This window comes from Canis lupus, chromosome 15 (assembly GCF_048164855.1).
Source record: "Canis lupus baileyi chromosome 15, mCanLup2.hap1, whole genome shotgun sequence".
Taxonomy (NCBI): domain Eukaryota; kingdom Metazoa; phylum Chordata; class Mammalia; order Carnivora; family Canidae; genus Canis; species Canis lupus.
In genome coordinates, this window is record NC_132852.1 from 8,785,805 (window position 1) to 8,802,368 (window position 16,564).

The 16,564-nt window shown below is 40.2% G+C and overlaps 1 protein-coding gene across 14 annotated transcripts in view; it reads left to right on the forward strand.

Annotated features, from left to right (window-relative positions):
• The window catches only part of NEIL3 (nei like DNA glycosylase 3), an 89,239-nt gene that overhangs the window by 10,379 nt on the left and 62,296 nt on the right, over window positions 1-16,564 (forward strand). For all 14 annotated transcript variants that reach the window (XM_072775876.1, XM_072775873.1, XM_072775865.1 and 11 more), the window contains one exon: window positions 5,674-5,768. Coding sequence is in view for 5 of the 14 variants with exons in the window: in XM_072775865.1 (XP_072631966.1) it covers window positions 5,765-5,768 (4 nt within the window). In the remaining 9 variants the exon portion in view is untranslated. The remainder of the gene's footprint in view (window positions 1-5,673; window positions 5,769-16,564) is intronic.

Here is a 16,564-nt window from a genome sequence, read left to right on the forward strand (position 1 = left end):
TCTCTAAAAATACACACACACACACACATATATATAGTGTGTGTATACACACACACACACACTAAGGGCTGATAGCTCAGATTTAGAAAGCATGGAATAGGTAATTTTAATTAATAGGTAATTTTAAGAACAGTGGTCATCAAAAGAAAAAAAATTCATATGCTGAATGTAATAGAACCCAAGATTGGCCACTGTAAGTAAATGTAATCCAATTCTTAATGTAAGATATTAACATCTTATTACTGAGATTTCAGTACTTTCAGAGGGATTTCTTAAAGACACTATGGAAAATAAACATCTTCTAGAAAAAAGAAAAAAAAAGAAAACACTTAATCTGAGTCAGACTGACGGGGTCAGTGTTTGAAGAGCATTTCAGCCTGATTGGAGAAGTCTTTGCCAGTGTCACCCTAGAGTACCTGTTTGTATTTAAGAGACTTCCTCAATCCACTGCCTTGAGGCCATCAGAGGATCATTCCATTGCTTCTTGTTCTTTTCTTTCTTTTTCGTGTTGACTAAAGAGGAAAGAGGCACACTAAGCAGTGCTTCTAAGCAAAACAAAACAAAACAACAACAACAAAAAAATCACCAAGGCATTTCTGAAAAGAATAAAACTGTCCTTTGGAAAACGGCAATTGCATCTGGGAACTGCGTGTTCTATCTTTAAATGCAGTCAACAAAATTGTTGCTCTCTTCGAAATGGTTTGTTTGGGATGAGTGAGCTTGCTTTCTACCAGACAAAGCCCCCAGAGAAAGTTTCCATCACCATTTCCTTTCCTTGGACCTTAGAAATTCGAGCCTGTAGATAACACACTTGCCTAAGCAGCACAGAAATGTTCCTAACTTCATGGAACTTCTGAACAGTTGTGGGAAATCGGATCCTGCCAAAACTCCCTGGTGGTGGTGGGGGGGGTGCCCCAGAATGTTTACAGGCGCCCTAATCCTCTACAGACACACATTAAAAGTTTGTGGCAAGTTTCTCAATTGGCCTTCCTGGTGCTTTTGTGCTGAGGAGGTTCATGGCAGTTTTGTGAGTCTCAACATCATAAAACTGCTAGAGACAGTGTATGAAGTATTCCTAATACAATCTTCTGCAAGTCCCGTGACTTGGTAGGTCAGCTCTAAAACCCTGCCCAGCTTTAATGATTCCCAGGTAGAAGCAGCCTACAGGGATTGAAAAGATCATGGCTCTTCAGCCCAAGGAGAGGATCTCAGTCTCAGCACTGCTACTTTATCATCCCCATGACCTTGTCGAATATTCCTTAATTAACCTGTCTGATCCTTCCTTTCCCCATCTGTCTAATGGGGATAATGCCATGAGCATCAGACGTGATACTGCTTTCATCCATGCTCTCATGTGGTGCATATTTGTTGGAGTCACGCGTTATGTGTCAGGCTCTGAGCTAGGGGCTGGGAACACTGCAGGAAGGAGCCAGGGAGCCATGGTCCTGCCTTGGGAAAGCAGAAACGCCTGGAAACCTAAAGCATGCTCCTTACTGTCGTAAGAAGAAGGATGTGTGCTGTCGCAGGTGTATAGCAATGACCGATTCTGTTTCCAGTAATAAATATCAAAAACCAGTACTCAACATTGAGCTGATGAAGAGAAAAGCGCATATACACACCGGATGAGAGTTTTTCTTTAATATCTGAGGTCCCTCGGATAAAGCACATCTCTAGGAGGTGGGAGAGAAGTTAGCTTGGCTCCTCCCGCCAGGTCTGATGAGTCCTTTTCGGTTTGGGCTGCTGACAGCAGTGGAAAGCCACAGCTAAGACACTGGTCTTATTGGCAGTGATGTTTGAATATGATTTAAAAAGCCAGATGAAGAATTTCAGCTATACATCAAGGGAGACCGCTGTTGGGTATATTAAAAAAAAAAAAAATACCTCAGGGAGATTTAACAAAATGTAATAATCATATACCATATATGTTTTTTTCTAAGTATTTCTACTAAAAATAAAAGGGTGCTATTCAACTCCTAAGGCAGTGTGGAGTCGAGACATTTTTAAGTCCTCATTTAAATCTCAGAAATTTAAAAAAAAAAATAAGTGTATAATACAGAATCTAAAATCAACGCTAAACTTTAGGTTGTAAAAACTGCTATAGAATTTCAGAATTAAATTTGATCTTTTCTTCATTTTAAAGATATTATTTATTTATTCATGAGAGATACAGAGAGAGGCAGAGACACAGGCAGAGGGAGAAGCAGGCTCCACGCAGGGAGCCTGATGTGGGACTCGATCCCAGGCCCCCGAGGATCACGGCCTGAGCTGAAGGCAGGCGCTCAACCCCTGAGGCACCTGAGCATCCCAGAATCAAATTTGACCTTAAAGATAGCTCCTAGATCAGGAAAGAACAGAGAAGTGAAATTTTTGTGTAAGTTCACACAGCTTTTGCATGACGAATTTGGGATCTGAACATGAACACGTGTTAATCTATGTGCTCTTTCTCCAAAGGATTGTCCTTTAGTTTATAAATAAGTATCACAATATAGAAAAGAATATAATGATAGCAAACACAATGAAAGAAATGACTGAAGAGTGTTGTCGTTCATGAGGAATAACAATGAAACACTATTTTGTTTTCATAACAATCTTCCTTCGTTCATTTGCTGAGTGATTCAGCACTTTTTTCCAAAGAACTACTCAGTAGTCATCTCTATATGTACAGAGATAAAGAAGGCACACCTCTACCTTTTTAGGATCATCCAGTGTGGAAGGAGACAGGCCCACAATCAGGCCATATATAAGGACTTTCAATACCGTTAAAGGCAGATTTGAAGTCTGAAAAGAAGCAAAACCCATGAATCATGCTCTGCTTTCTTCTGGAAAAAGGCAGAATGGGATGAGCTGGGGAACCACACAGAACTGGTGAAGCTGGATTTGTTGGGCATGTCTAGGTAGGACAGCAAAGTCCCTCAGCAACTTGAATGCGGATGAAAGGTGGTGAGTGATTGGTACATATCCTCCCCGGGGGGCTGACCCGAGTTCATCTCATTAGCTTTACCAAGACAAGAGCTACTCCATTCCTTGCCCCTCACTCTGTCCCCCTCATTTTACATGGTTGAATTTTTTAAAATCTATTTGCAGCATTATGGTGGGTTTTTATTTTACTATCGAAAACTATTAATTGTGTTTATATTATCCCATGCGCTCCCTTCATTGAATCCTTTCAACTCTATGAAGTGGAGAATTTTTCTCCTCTCCTAGAGGCTTTAGAGACATTAAATAATTAGCCTGAAGTCACGAGGCTCCTTGGTGAGTATGGCCAGATTTCAAACCTAGGGAGTCGGACTCCAGAGGGTCTATCGGTATAATTCAGAGGTTGCGAACCAAGGCCCAGAGACCAAATCCCATCAACTGCCTGTTTCTGTACAGCCCACAAGCTGAGAATGGCTTTTATATTTTCAAGTGGTTGGAAGTACTACCCTTAACTGCTCTCAAACGCTAGTTGGAAATTAGCTTTTAGTGCCGACTTAATAACGTTTCTTAATGAATTCAACACAAAATTACAAGGTAAAAGAGGGCTTATGTGCAAAACTTATACTACGGTAAAGGCATTTCTATGACAACTAATGTTGTTTGAAACACAGTAGTGTAAAGTTCCTTTATACATGTCATGTACTATTTAAAGTTAAAACAAAAAAACAAGATCTCCATTCCCACACAAATTTGCAGTAGCTCTATTTTCCAAGTTCGAACCATGTTATTTCCAGCAGCGCTTTTCAGACCTTAATCAAAATGCAAGGGGCAAAAAAAACTCTTCATATTTCAAAATTCAATTAACTGTGCAGTTGAGGAGCTTCCACCTCATCTTCCCTTGGAAGTTACTAATATGCCATATAATGACATGCTAAAATCAAATATCAAGAGGAAAATATAATAGAATTCTATATGCCTCCCAGCTGATAAATATGCTCAATTAAAATCATATGCTCCTAAATTGACATTGGTGTTTGGCAATACCTATCTGTGTGAAAAGAGAAAAGATAGCTTCGAAGATGAAATACTTCAAGTTTAATTATGGATCAAGTTTAAGGATGAATCTGCAATTGATTTTGATGATAGCAAAAACTAAGTTTGAACCTCAATTAAACAAAATGTTATCTCCCCCAAAAGAGGATTCCATTCTTCTCATTAGTAGACCTATGTTTTTAAAAAAAAACAAACTTAATTATCATTATTACATTTTGAATTTTATCAATACAAGAATTGGTGGACATTTGTTTTCTCTCGTCATATAAATATACCTACGTACTGTCCTCAATTTTGCTTCATGTCCTGCAAAATCTAAAATATTTACTATCTGAACCTTTACAGAGAAAGATCGCTAACACCCATTTGAATGTCAATAAATGTTTATTTCGTACAATTTCTCTTCCAAGGTTGTGTGCTAAATATTTTTACCTTAGATGGTAATTTCCAGTCTCATTTCAATTGTCTCCAAAAGCTTTAGGTAAAAATTGCAGGGTATAAAATTTTTTTTCTTTATGAACTGTCTTTCTAAGACCCTTTTGTTGTTGTTGACCAAGATGTTCGCATCCTCTGCCATGCATCACCTCTAGAGATTCTCGGTACGTTCACATTAGCCACTCATTGTTCATTGTCCTCATCGCCACCAGAGCCTTTCTTGGACTCTCACATTTCCCTTCTCTTTTCCTGACTCCATGACACAACCTACTTTTGGGTGCCTAATCCTCAAGTCTGTACCATTCTGTGTGGGCAGGGTTTGGGATCCCCAGAGAGGTAGAGTCCTGGCTTTCCCTAACTGCTATGCTGTCCAAAGGAAGCTCTCAGGCTGTGTGAGTGAACCCATCAGTGTCCTACCATATTTTCTTCCAGACCTGAGAAATAGCTCTTCATGAGTGGGCGAGCTGTGAACAACTAGCTGGGAGGCTTTATTTTTTTAGGAGATATTAAAAGGAGGCTCAAAGAATCAAAATGTGAAGGGAAAGGGAAATGTAATTGACGTTAAGTGTTTAAAGGTAGTAGAATGAAAGGAAGTAAATGTGTTTATATTGATGGAAAAATAATGCAAAAACAAATAAGCTTAAATCACAAAAGAAATTGATGTAAAATAGAAAAATAAACCTTCCCAATGTCAGTGCAAGAATTTCCAAAATTGTGAAGTAATGGATTGTCTTTACTTGCCTGTTGTTTTTTTTTAAGATTTATTTATTTATTTATTTATTTATTTATTTATTTATTTATGAAAGAGAGTGCACATGCATGAGTGTGCACATGTCACAGTGGGTAGTGGGAAGGGGCAGAGGGAGAAGGAGAGGCTCTCAAGCAGACTCCCCACTGAGTGTGGAGCCTGACACTGGGCTTGATCTCACATTGAGATCACAATCTGAGCCAAAATCAAGAATTGCTGCTTAAATTGACTGAGCCACCCAGGCACCCCGGCTTTTCCTGCCTCTTTTGTTTCATAGACTATCTTCTCTGCACCCCCCCACCAGTATATGAATTACATATGTGTTGAGTGATAATAAAGCATGTGATATAATGTAATTTCCAATGATATGCTTTATTAATTGCATTCCCGCGACCAGAATCCATGGTAAATGGAACAGTCCTGCTTTACCACAAAATATCTTAAAAACCCATGGTCATCAGACATATATATATATACCCAACTTAAGTCCCTTCTTTCTTGTCCTTTTTTGATATCAACAGGTTTCTTCACCCAACCTGGGTCTCCAGCACTGCCTCCTGCATCCAAGTCAGGTGTGCTCTTCTGGATCCTTCTCTGACCTATCATTTTGACATGGGTGAGTTGCAACATCTCAGGCTACCTTGTTCAGGATATACTCAGTTCTTCTTGTGGATAATTCTAATGCTTGCTGGTTTTCTTTCAAATGGGTAAAAATTGTTTCATGATCATATGATTTTAAAATATGCAAAGAACATGAAGTTTAATTTCCATGTATATCACAGACAGCTGTTGCTACTTTACTTTTCCTTTACATTTACTCTTGTTTTCTTTTTTCTTTTTTCTTTTTCTCTCATGCAAGACTCTTTTCCTCCACATGGTCCATTTATTTCAAAAGTACAGTTAGATCTGCTTTTAGATTTTATTTTAGTCTCTGTTCGGTTATATTGCATAGCTGATCATTTTTTTCCTACTAAACGTGTAATTGTAGGAAAGGATGGATGGCAAAATAGTGCACTATTAAATAACTGTCCTTGTCATCAGTGCCTGAATATCAAGACAGTAGGAGACTGTTGGAAAATGCTTTGCAAAACTATGAACATGTTGTGTATCTCAAGTTGCCAGGTGGGAAATGTGGGTTAAAAGCCAGAGTGTGTCAGATAAGAAACTGGAAAGGAGTAATCTTTAGTGTTTAATAGAAGTCCTTTCCATTGCTAAGAACAGTTAGAAGGAAGAGCACCCCTAGAACTAAATTCTGTAAAGGACACATACAGAAAAGATCTTCAAGATGCCTTGAAGTTACAATGAAGTTTAAAATCATTACAGATTATTAGAAGTAAAGAAAGCCATGGCACCTGTGAACCAGAAGGCACAATTAGACTCAGTAGCGGTCACAATCTGCAAACGTTCAGGTTCTTACGGAATCATTATTGAGTCGAGCTGGAGCATCAAGCTTGAACAAGTATAGACTTTGAGAAAAACAAACACGCTACAGAAAAGCCATCTGCAATCATGAAATACCGAGGGGAGATGAAGGATTCTGAAACATACTTGGGAAATAAATGGACAGCCCGTGGTCCTCCAGAAATAATGCCAGACGATGAGGCTGATGTGAAGGAGTATGGAAATCTCAAAAGCCCTTGAACAACAGGAAAAAAAGCACACGTCAAATAGCGCGTCACAGTGGAAATTGCTACTAGAAAAAAAAGAAGCATTATGAGCAAGGATAGACCATTAGAAGATCTATTGTTATGATGGAGAACTTGCTTGTAGAGGAAGCGAGCAGAATACAGATGTAAATATGTATGAGGAAATAAACCACATTAAACCGGAATACAGTGCAATTTTAGTTCCACTAAAGAACATAGTATACGATACACCTGGAAGGAAATAATATACCTTCATCCCGAATCCTGATGCTTTTCTTTTTCTTTTTTTTTTCTTTTTTTCTTTATTTTTTTCTTTTTCTTTTTTTAAGATTTTATTTATCTTTTCATGAGAGACACAGAGAGAGAGGCAAAGACACAAGCAGGCTCCATGCAGGGAGCCCGATGCGGGATTCGATCCTAGGACCCCGGGATCGCGCCCTGAGCCAAGGCAGACGCTCAACCGCTGAGCCACCAAGTGCCCACATCCTGATGCTTTATAAGTAGCTTCTCTGGCCTTGGGAAAGCATCTGTTCTTGCTCGTGCACGGCAGCCACGCATGTCACTGACAGGTGCGGTCCTTTAGGTTAAACTGAAGTCACCAATGCGCGTTGGGTTTTGTGACCTCTCAGTGAAGTGTCATGACACTTCTCAAAGGACAATAGACCGTAGTTGAAAGATAGCTAAGTATGAACCCCCCATCGATGTTCAGTTTTGCTCTTTCACCAGCATATAGGACTTTGGACAACTAAATCTAAACTTTTTCACCATCTCCGCTTCCCATATGACATCTATGCACTCATCATTCCTTCAGCGGGCTGCCCTAGGAAGGCACTAGACCGCCCCTCCTGCCGTCCCCAGAACTGTTAAGTCTTAGCCCTGTCTTTTTCCTGCAAGTCCTGAAGTTTCCGGCAAACCTTGAACTCAGCGATGTCCTCATGGGGTTCCATGATCAAGGAAATGGGACCCCACCAATGAGCATGTGAAGCAAATCGGTTCATGATGCAGCAACGGAGCTCAGGAGTGGTGGGGTCCCTTTACCATCAGGTGCCTTCGGGGAACATGCACAGCTCAGAAAGCTCTAGCTCTGGGGGGCTGATGGCAGTGGCCGCTACCGCTGGTCATCAGACAGAAGCTGAGTGGGAGCGAAGCCCCCAGCACACATTAAGCACTGGCCAGTGCCAGGCCCCCCGGGGACACTCAGAAATACATGATGGTGATCATGACCTTGACAAAGGGGACTGGGCCCCGCAATCCGTGCCCGGAGCCCTTGGCCAAGAGCCGTGGCCCTAGACCCGGGAGCCTGCTGCCCCCAGGGCACGCACCAGGTCACAGGGCACTGATGGCTGAAGGCTGGGGCTTCGGGAGGACAGGAAGGGCCTGCTTTGTGACCCAAATAAAATGCCCACGGTCTGTCACGAGACCTCATTTTCAATTTCTGCCCTCAAAACTTATTTGCATTTTTTTTCTTTCTCGTAAATGTTCTTTCTTAGGGATACTAAGTGTCCCCAAGGAGGGGGGGCATGGTTTTGGGGGTTATTTGCCTCAGGAAGCCCCAGAGTTCAGGAATATAGCTTAGAAGTTGCTTTACCTAACTACCGAGGTAAGGCCAAGAGCCTCTTTAATTTCAAATAAGGTATCGATCAGGAGAAAGAGGGAGGAGGGCTAGGTAAGTCTTGGATGAGCAGAATGGAGAAATGCTTCTCTGTGTCTCGTCAAATTTCTGTACAACAGGCAGAAGCTGCTCAGCATTCGCCACTACCTAGTCTCCCCTTCCCCCAACCAGAAATGGGACTCCAGCTTGGTTGGAGCTGATGATCAAGGTTCTCCGTTTACTTTATAAATATCTTCCCTTCTCCAAGGAATGTGCAGCTGGGGAAAGCTGTGTTACCCAGTTCTGGCCGGTAAGATACTGGAGGCAGATTTACCTGGAGAAAGCACACTCCTTCTCAACAGAGGACAAAGCTTTATGGGAAAGGCTTCTGGATCTTTCCCTTTCTTCTTGTGTGGAGTACAGGTGTGACGCCTGGAGGAGCAGCATCTTGCAAACATGAACGCAAAGGCCACACACTGAAGAAGGCGGAGAAGAAAAAACCGAGTCCTTGATGACCTTGCAGAGCTCCGGCTTTTGCAGCCCTGGGACTACCTGTCTCTGTACCATCGGGTACATCCGGCAAAGGAGCCCTTTCTGTGTGTCAGCCACTCGTTTCCAGGTTTTCAGCAGCTCAGAGCCAAACAAGGTATCATGCAGAGCATGCCCGATTGCTGGAATTGGTTTAAAGTCTAAAACACACAAGGCTTGGAGCCTAATTGTCGTGGATAAGCTCTAATGGGGGCTTTTTGTCGCGACTCTGGTAACAGCAGACTTCCTAGGTGGAAAAAGATGAAGCTCAAGGACTCCAGGAATCAGCCCTTATTCCTCCCACAGGTGACGCTCTCAGAGACCCAAATCTGCCTAAAGCATTAGGGGTTGCTCTCTCGTGCAGTTTGCCTTGGCTTTTAAAGCCGAAAGGAGTTTGCCTGGTGATCTGAGACACCAGGGGTGGCAAATGAAGAGGCATTTGTCTCAGGGGCTGGGCAGTGCTGAGACTCAGTTCCTCCCTAGGGTACTAAGTCCCTAGGGTTACTGAGACCCAAGCCTTCCAAGAGACTACATTTTCTGCAATTCCAACCCTATTTGACCAAGCCTGAATCCTGCCTCATCTACTCATCTTGCCTGGACTTAGTTTCTAGAAGAGTCTGCGTTGACTGCCTGCATTTCCAACTAGTTTCAATTCTGTCAGTTTCGTGCCCCACTTGGCTGCTTGGTCTCCTCACCGTCCTGTGTCATGATGGTTTATCTTTCTGTTCGCTTCCTCATTAAGTAGGTCCACTGTCCTTGTACCCGTATCCTTAATTTCCCTCTGTCTTATTCAGCTGGATGAGAAGCTCAGTTGGGCCAAGGCAACACACATCTCCTAGCTGGAAAATATGATAAAAGGGCAAATTAAGAGCTTTGTGTTTTGTTTTTCTTTTTCTTTCTTTCTTTCTTTCTTTCTTTCTTTCTTTCTTTCTTTCTTTCTTTCTTTCTTTCTTTCTTTCTTCTTTCTTTCTTTCTTTCTTTCTTTCTTTCTTTCCTTCTTCTTCTTCTTCTTCTTCTTCTTCTTCTTCTTCTTCTTCTTCTTCTTAATTAGGCAGACTTTCTGCAAACTATAAAATAATCACAAGGCTTAATGCTGAAGAATCCAAAATAGCATTTCCAAAGTGTGTTTCTTAGAACACTTTTCAGCGGTCAGATCGATTTGGGAATCAGCATTCCATGGCGAGTAATTGAGACTCTTGGAAGTCCTCACAAAAAAAACTACTTTTACCTTTCTTTGTTTAACCTAAGGTTTCCAAAACCTTCGTTTTTCTAGGTATACTTTTTTCAAATAACATCATGTGGGACAGAGTTTGAGAACTGCTAACCTAACAAGTGAAGTTAAACTTTTAAAATAACTAAGGGGGAGAATGTCCATTGATTGCATGCAAGAGTCAAGATGACTTGACAGTACAGTTGACCTTTGCACAACTTGGGGGTTAGGAGCACCCACACCCCCTACGCAGTTGAAAATCTGTGCACATCTTCTGACTCCCCCACAACTTAACTACTGATAGTCTACTGTTGAGCAAAAACCTTACCAATACCATAAATAGTTGATTAACACATATTTTATACATTCTATGTATTATATGCCATATTCCTAAGGTAGGTTAAAGAAACTATTATAAAGAAAATCATAAGGAAGAGAAAATACCTTTCTAGTACTTTTATCAAAAAAAATAATCTGCGTATAAGTAAGACCTGCACGTTCAAACCCGTATTGTTCAAGGGTCAAGAGATATTTTTAAATGGATGTAAAAAGAATATGATGAGCAGCACAGATTTGAAACCTTGAGTAGAAATGTTAGGAAGTTAGAGATCCCTCAGTAATGCAGGAATCATAGCGTGGGGGCATTGATGTTTTCAGGCCAGAAGTGGACGAAAGGAGTTTACTACGGCTTTAAGTTTGTGCTCTTAATTCTATTACAGAAAATATTTTAAGGCTCCATTTTTCAACCTTCCTTAATTCGCGGACACAATCAGTTATAGTTATCGAGTTGGAAGGGTCCTGAGAAATCTCCTCGTCCCAATGCTCTGATTGTGTAGATGGTGAAGCCAGGATCCCAAAGCACGGTGATTTGTCCCGTACTAGGAATACACTGATAGCTGAGCTAAAACCAAAACCATTTTTCCTCATTTTATGTCAAGGCCTGGTCACCAGACAGACAACCAGTCAGTAGATTCTCCAAGCTCAGAATCCCTCCTCTGCAAATGCAGTTCACTGCGTGTCCGGGCTTCCACTTGGGCCCCTCGTGTCACCTCTGGGGGCCTCAAGAAAAGGGACAGACACAGACAGAATGATGCTCATGCTGCTTGCTGTCTGTAATAAAGTCATTTGTCTCTGATCCAGGAGTCTCACATCTTCTGCCAGAGTCTATGAAATAGTAATAGGTTAATTTATTAGCTTGTAAGTAGGGGAAAAATTAAATGCCAGGCCTGCTATCAGCCCTCTAGTCAATGCTGGGAATTATTACCTCCTCTTCTATTCTAAGTGAAACCATCTGTAGGATTTGCATTCTTTCTTCCTTTCTTTCTTAAATGTGTGCTAAAATTCACCATGAGCGCCCTCTGACACCCAAGTTTTAGTTGTGGGGAGATTTTGATGATAAATTCAACTCCATTATTATGAGGCTACTCAGATTTTCTATCATGTCAGTTTTGAAACGTGATTTTCAAGGAATTTGTCCATTTCAGCTAAATTGTCATACACATTGTCATAAAATTGTCCCAAATTTTCCCTTCTTATTCCTCTAATATCTATGGTTAAAAAACAAACAAACAAACACCTCTCGTTTATTCCTGAGAATAGCAGATTTGGTTTTCTTTTAACTTTTTTTTTTTTTTGTCCTTATCAATCTAGCTAGAAGGATGGATTGATGGATTTTATTCATCTTTTCAGATGCTTTTGGTTTTGATAATTTTCTACATTGTTCATTTTTTATTTCTTGATTTATACTCATATTTATTATTTTTGTCCTTTTGCATACTTGGGCTTAAATTGCTTGTCTTTTTTTAGCTTCTTAAAGTGGGAAGTTAGACCTTAAATCTTTTTTTTTTTAATCTTCAAAAACTTGTTCCTTTTCTAATTTAAGAATCTTCTTGTAAGTACTACTTTAGCAGCATCCTACAAATGCTCAGAGGCTATATTTTCATTATAACTTTAGTCAAATTAAGTTTTCATTTCCTTTGTGATTTTTTAAATCTTTGATCTCTTTGACATTTAGGAGGGAGCTCTTTAATTTTCAAATGTTGGGCTTATCGAGATATTTTATGCTATTGATGTCTAATTTAAAGTCTATCATTATCCATTAATACACTTTTAAAATCAAGCCTTTAAATTTATTTAATAAGTTTCATTTCCCAGGGGCAGCTGGGTGGCTCAGTCAAACATCTGTTTTCAGCTCAGGTCATGATCCTGGGGTCCTGAGATTGAGCTCTGAGTCAGGCTCCCTGCTCAGCGGGGAGCCTGCTTCTCCCTCTCCCTCTGCCTATTGCTCCCCCTGCTTTTGCTCTTTTTCTCTCTGTGTCAAATAAATAAATAAAATCTTTTAAAAAATGTTTCATTTCCCAACATATGGTTTATTTTGGCGATTTTACTATCTGCTCTTGATAAGGGATGATAAAATCTCCATTGGGCTTGTCTACTTAATCCTGTTAGTTCTATCAGTGTTTGCTTTGGGTTTTTAGTACCAACATAACTTATCCTTCAGGTTTCAACTCTCAGGGCCACTATATGAAGAATGATGATGGCTTTGCTTTTGACTTTATGTCCAGTATTGCCAACCTAGCACACCTCCCTAGCCTTTCTGCGTGTATGAGTAATTGGGTGGTTGGTGGTGTTGTTTTGGAGTACTGTGGGGGAATGAACTTGAGCAACAAGCTCTCAGGATGTCATTAGTCTTTGAGAACATCAGTTCCATGTACTAAAGCTATATTGAACAAAATCCACTTCTAATCAAGCCAAATAAGGATGGGAAGGCATGGCATACAAAATAACAATCAGAATGTCATAGGCATCACGAAACCAGAATGGATACTGGTAAATATCTTGAAGGAACATGTGCCAGAACATGCTGCTTGCCTACCCAATATCCATCCTCTCCTTCATTTTTACCAAAAGGGCCCTCATTTACTTTTTATTGGCAATATAGCCAAAAAAAAAGAGAAGAGAAGGGAAGGGAAGGGAAGGGAAGGGAAGGGAAGGGAAGGGAAGGGAAGGGAAGGGGAAGAGAGTAAAGTATAAAAAAAAAAAAAAGAAAAGAAAAAGTATCCACAGCATTTTTCAGACTGTATTATGGCAAAGACTGATCATGTGACATGGTTTAGTCAATGAAATAAGCTGAAACCTACCAGGAATTTCTATGTAGTTTTGCTTTCCTGCCATACAAGTCAGCCCTTCCTCCTCATAGCTTTCTTATTCTTCCTGCCTGGAGTACAGAGGGAGATTCTATAGAGAATGCCATCTTGGAACTATGAGGTAACCAGGAGTTTGAAGGAGCAGAAAGACAAAAGCCAGGATGTTAATAATATGATGCCACAACACCAACCTCACCTACCTATGTCCAGACTTAATATATGAGAAAAAGAAACCCCTATTTAATGAAGCTACCATTATTGTGTTTCCCTTTTCTAATACCAAAAGAGAAAGTCTTAAGAAATCCATGCATCTATCAGAGGCCAAATTCACACTTCTGCTGGAGAGTTATACTTTTACATTTTTTACTCTTCTAGAAAAATTTCTATAAAGAAAAATCCTAAAACTTTCTATAGTATCATGCAAGAACTCTGTACAGGCTTTCCCCCATTATGCATCCTTTTCATAATCAGAAATCCTCCAAGTAGTGTTTCTCTCTCTTTGAAATATCACTCTTTTTTTTCTAAAATGAAGCAGTAAGTCCAAGCAACACTGAGGAAGATTATTGAATACCCTTCTATAAAACAATTCAACTTCATACACAGTTTGAAAGAACACTCTAAGGTGAAATTTGTACAAAGGTATTTTCTTATCTGGAATTCTTACAAATATTTCTGTACCTTGCTTGGTCTTTTCTGAGTTGATGTCATGCTTACTCCTTCCCTTCTGGGGACTTTTGAATTCCTGACGTGCAGTGCTAATCCATCCCTTTCACGTTAGCACTCAAACTCTGAAGCAAGTCCTGACATGCGTGTGCTGAGGAATTAATCACACCATTGATAATCAAGCTGTCACATAAATGTCTGCTGAAGCAAACCTCCACATCGAAAGTAGACCATAATTCCAGTCGGCATTTAGGAGATGGCTCTGGATGCCTTAGTTAACGCATGAAGAGAATGCAGAGTTTCTCAACTTGGCTAATCTAAAATAGAATATTTTGTAAAGGTGGATACTTATCCCTAAAAGATTATGAAACATGTACATGTGCATGCACATGCAAATGTGTGAGTGCACGGGCAGGTGTATACACACACACACACACACACACACACACACACACACACCTACCTACCTTAGCATTTTCCAGTTGCTTCATAAGTGAAAACAGAGGGACAGAAAAATCTCAGGTGTCAGTATTTAGCAAGTAAGCAAATTCCAGAATTTTAAATGTCTAATTGCTTTGAGTCTGATAAACCTTTCAAGTCCAAGAGATTAATAATGGAAAATAGAGCCTGTTGTGACTTAATCACTAGCTCAGATTGGGTCTAAGCCAACAATAATTAGATGAGAAATGCCGAAGAATCCTTCTTCAGGCTTAACAGATAAACTCTGAACCCCATCTGCGCAAAGTGAACAATATCAAAATATTGTACTTGGTTTTTCTTAACGGGTTTTGAGACATCTACAAATAAGCCGAGTTTTTCTGTTGACTTTGGTAGCTGATTAAAATTATGTGCTAAAAGTTAGGGCAAGAAGTGGTCCTGTATTTGGCTGCTGAAATGGGCCCCTCTGTTCTGTTAGGAATATGAATCCATTTTACTGTATTCTAACTACTGTGTTCTCATTAAGACACCAAATACAGTGGATTGGACTCAGGCACCTCCTGAGATTTCTACTTGTTTTATCACATAGGTGGAGATGGATATGCACACGGCTGACAAGTTATCTCCCAGGTATAGAAATAAATGTGATTGAGGAGGATAGAGCATACCCAACTGTCTTTAGCAGCGCCCTATATTTATATCTGACCTTTAGCTAATGATATAACCTGCTTCTATATGGTCTGTCAAGCTCAGGATTGCAGGATTGAGAATTTTTGCTCAGACTTTGCACATCTTTGATTGCTTCATGCTAGCGAGGTCCATCTATTGCTGTCATTCTACAGCTCTCAATTTCAGCATTGCCCAAACTTCACATCATGCCTCGACACAACCCAGGCAAGTTTGGGACATCCGCAGAGTAGATGACAAGGCGTAATGGCATAATGGCAGCATTTCTGTTTTAAACTCCAGGTTCATTCTCAGGCTTAAGGCTGTCCCATTTGTCTCTCTGTAGTGGCCAGAAGGATTTAGCTTCATATCTGCTCTTCTTGTCAGCTGCCATCTCCTACTCTGGCCTTTGCTTCCACTTCTCCAAATGTCTTGCTGGCTGTACAAACACGGCCACAGGTCATTAATGTCTTCAGAGTTTCCAGTTCCTCATTATGTAAAACGAGCAACCATTAAAAATAATAATGAATCTGCAAATAAAAAAGATTTCAAGCCTCTTATATAATCTTGGTCCTTGGTCTACAATGACTGAAACCATGCCCAACCCTAAAAGCTAGTAAGATTTGGGGGTACCTGGGGGTGGCTCAGTCAGTCAAGTGTCTGCCTCCAGTTTAAGTCATAATCCTGGAGTCCTGGGATTGAGACCTCTGTCAGTCTCCCTGCTCTGAGGAGAGTCTACTTCTCCCTCTGCCCTTCCCCCTGCTCATGTTCTCTTGCTCTCTCTTTCCCAAATAAATAAATAAATTTAATTGAAAAAAATATTTAAAAGCCAGTAAGATTTCTGTTTGTCAGCTCTTGTTTCTTAAGGGGAGCTCCTCACAAACCTCATCCCCCACATTCTGACCCAGTCAAGGCAGATAATAATCGCCCCTTTACCTTCCCTTTAGTGGGAATCCTGCATGTTTAAAGGATTACCTTGATGCATCTTCTCACTGGAACAAAAATGGTTCCCACCAGAATTCTAATGTTTATAGTAACTGCCTTCTGGGACCTGAACCCTTTTTGTCTTTCAGTTTGACGAATAAAACAGTTTATGTTGACATAGTTATTTCAATTCTTTGCATGAATAATCTGACAGGAATTGTGAGGGAAATGATCTTCAAGGAATGGTTGGTGGCCAAAATGACAATGCCACATGAAACAAATATACATCAGTGTTAATGTTCCTAATTCTTTCCAAAACTGCCAAATACTACGAATTTCAAAATTCTTCTGTGAAGCTTTAAAGCTCACTTATCGTGATGAATTGCAGAAAATATTTAACCAAGTAAATTAGCTTCCTCAGGAAAATGGCCATAACACAGCTTTGGTATCCCTCCTTTCTTTCCTTGCTAACTAAACATCTCAGAGTTATTTGAAATAGGGTCTTTTAAAGATTGGTAAGTAGAAGTTTAAAAGGCAGATGATTTTATCTTATGAAAGCTCTTCCAGAAAAAACAAAGATGGCATGAGTCACATCATAAG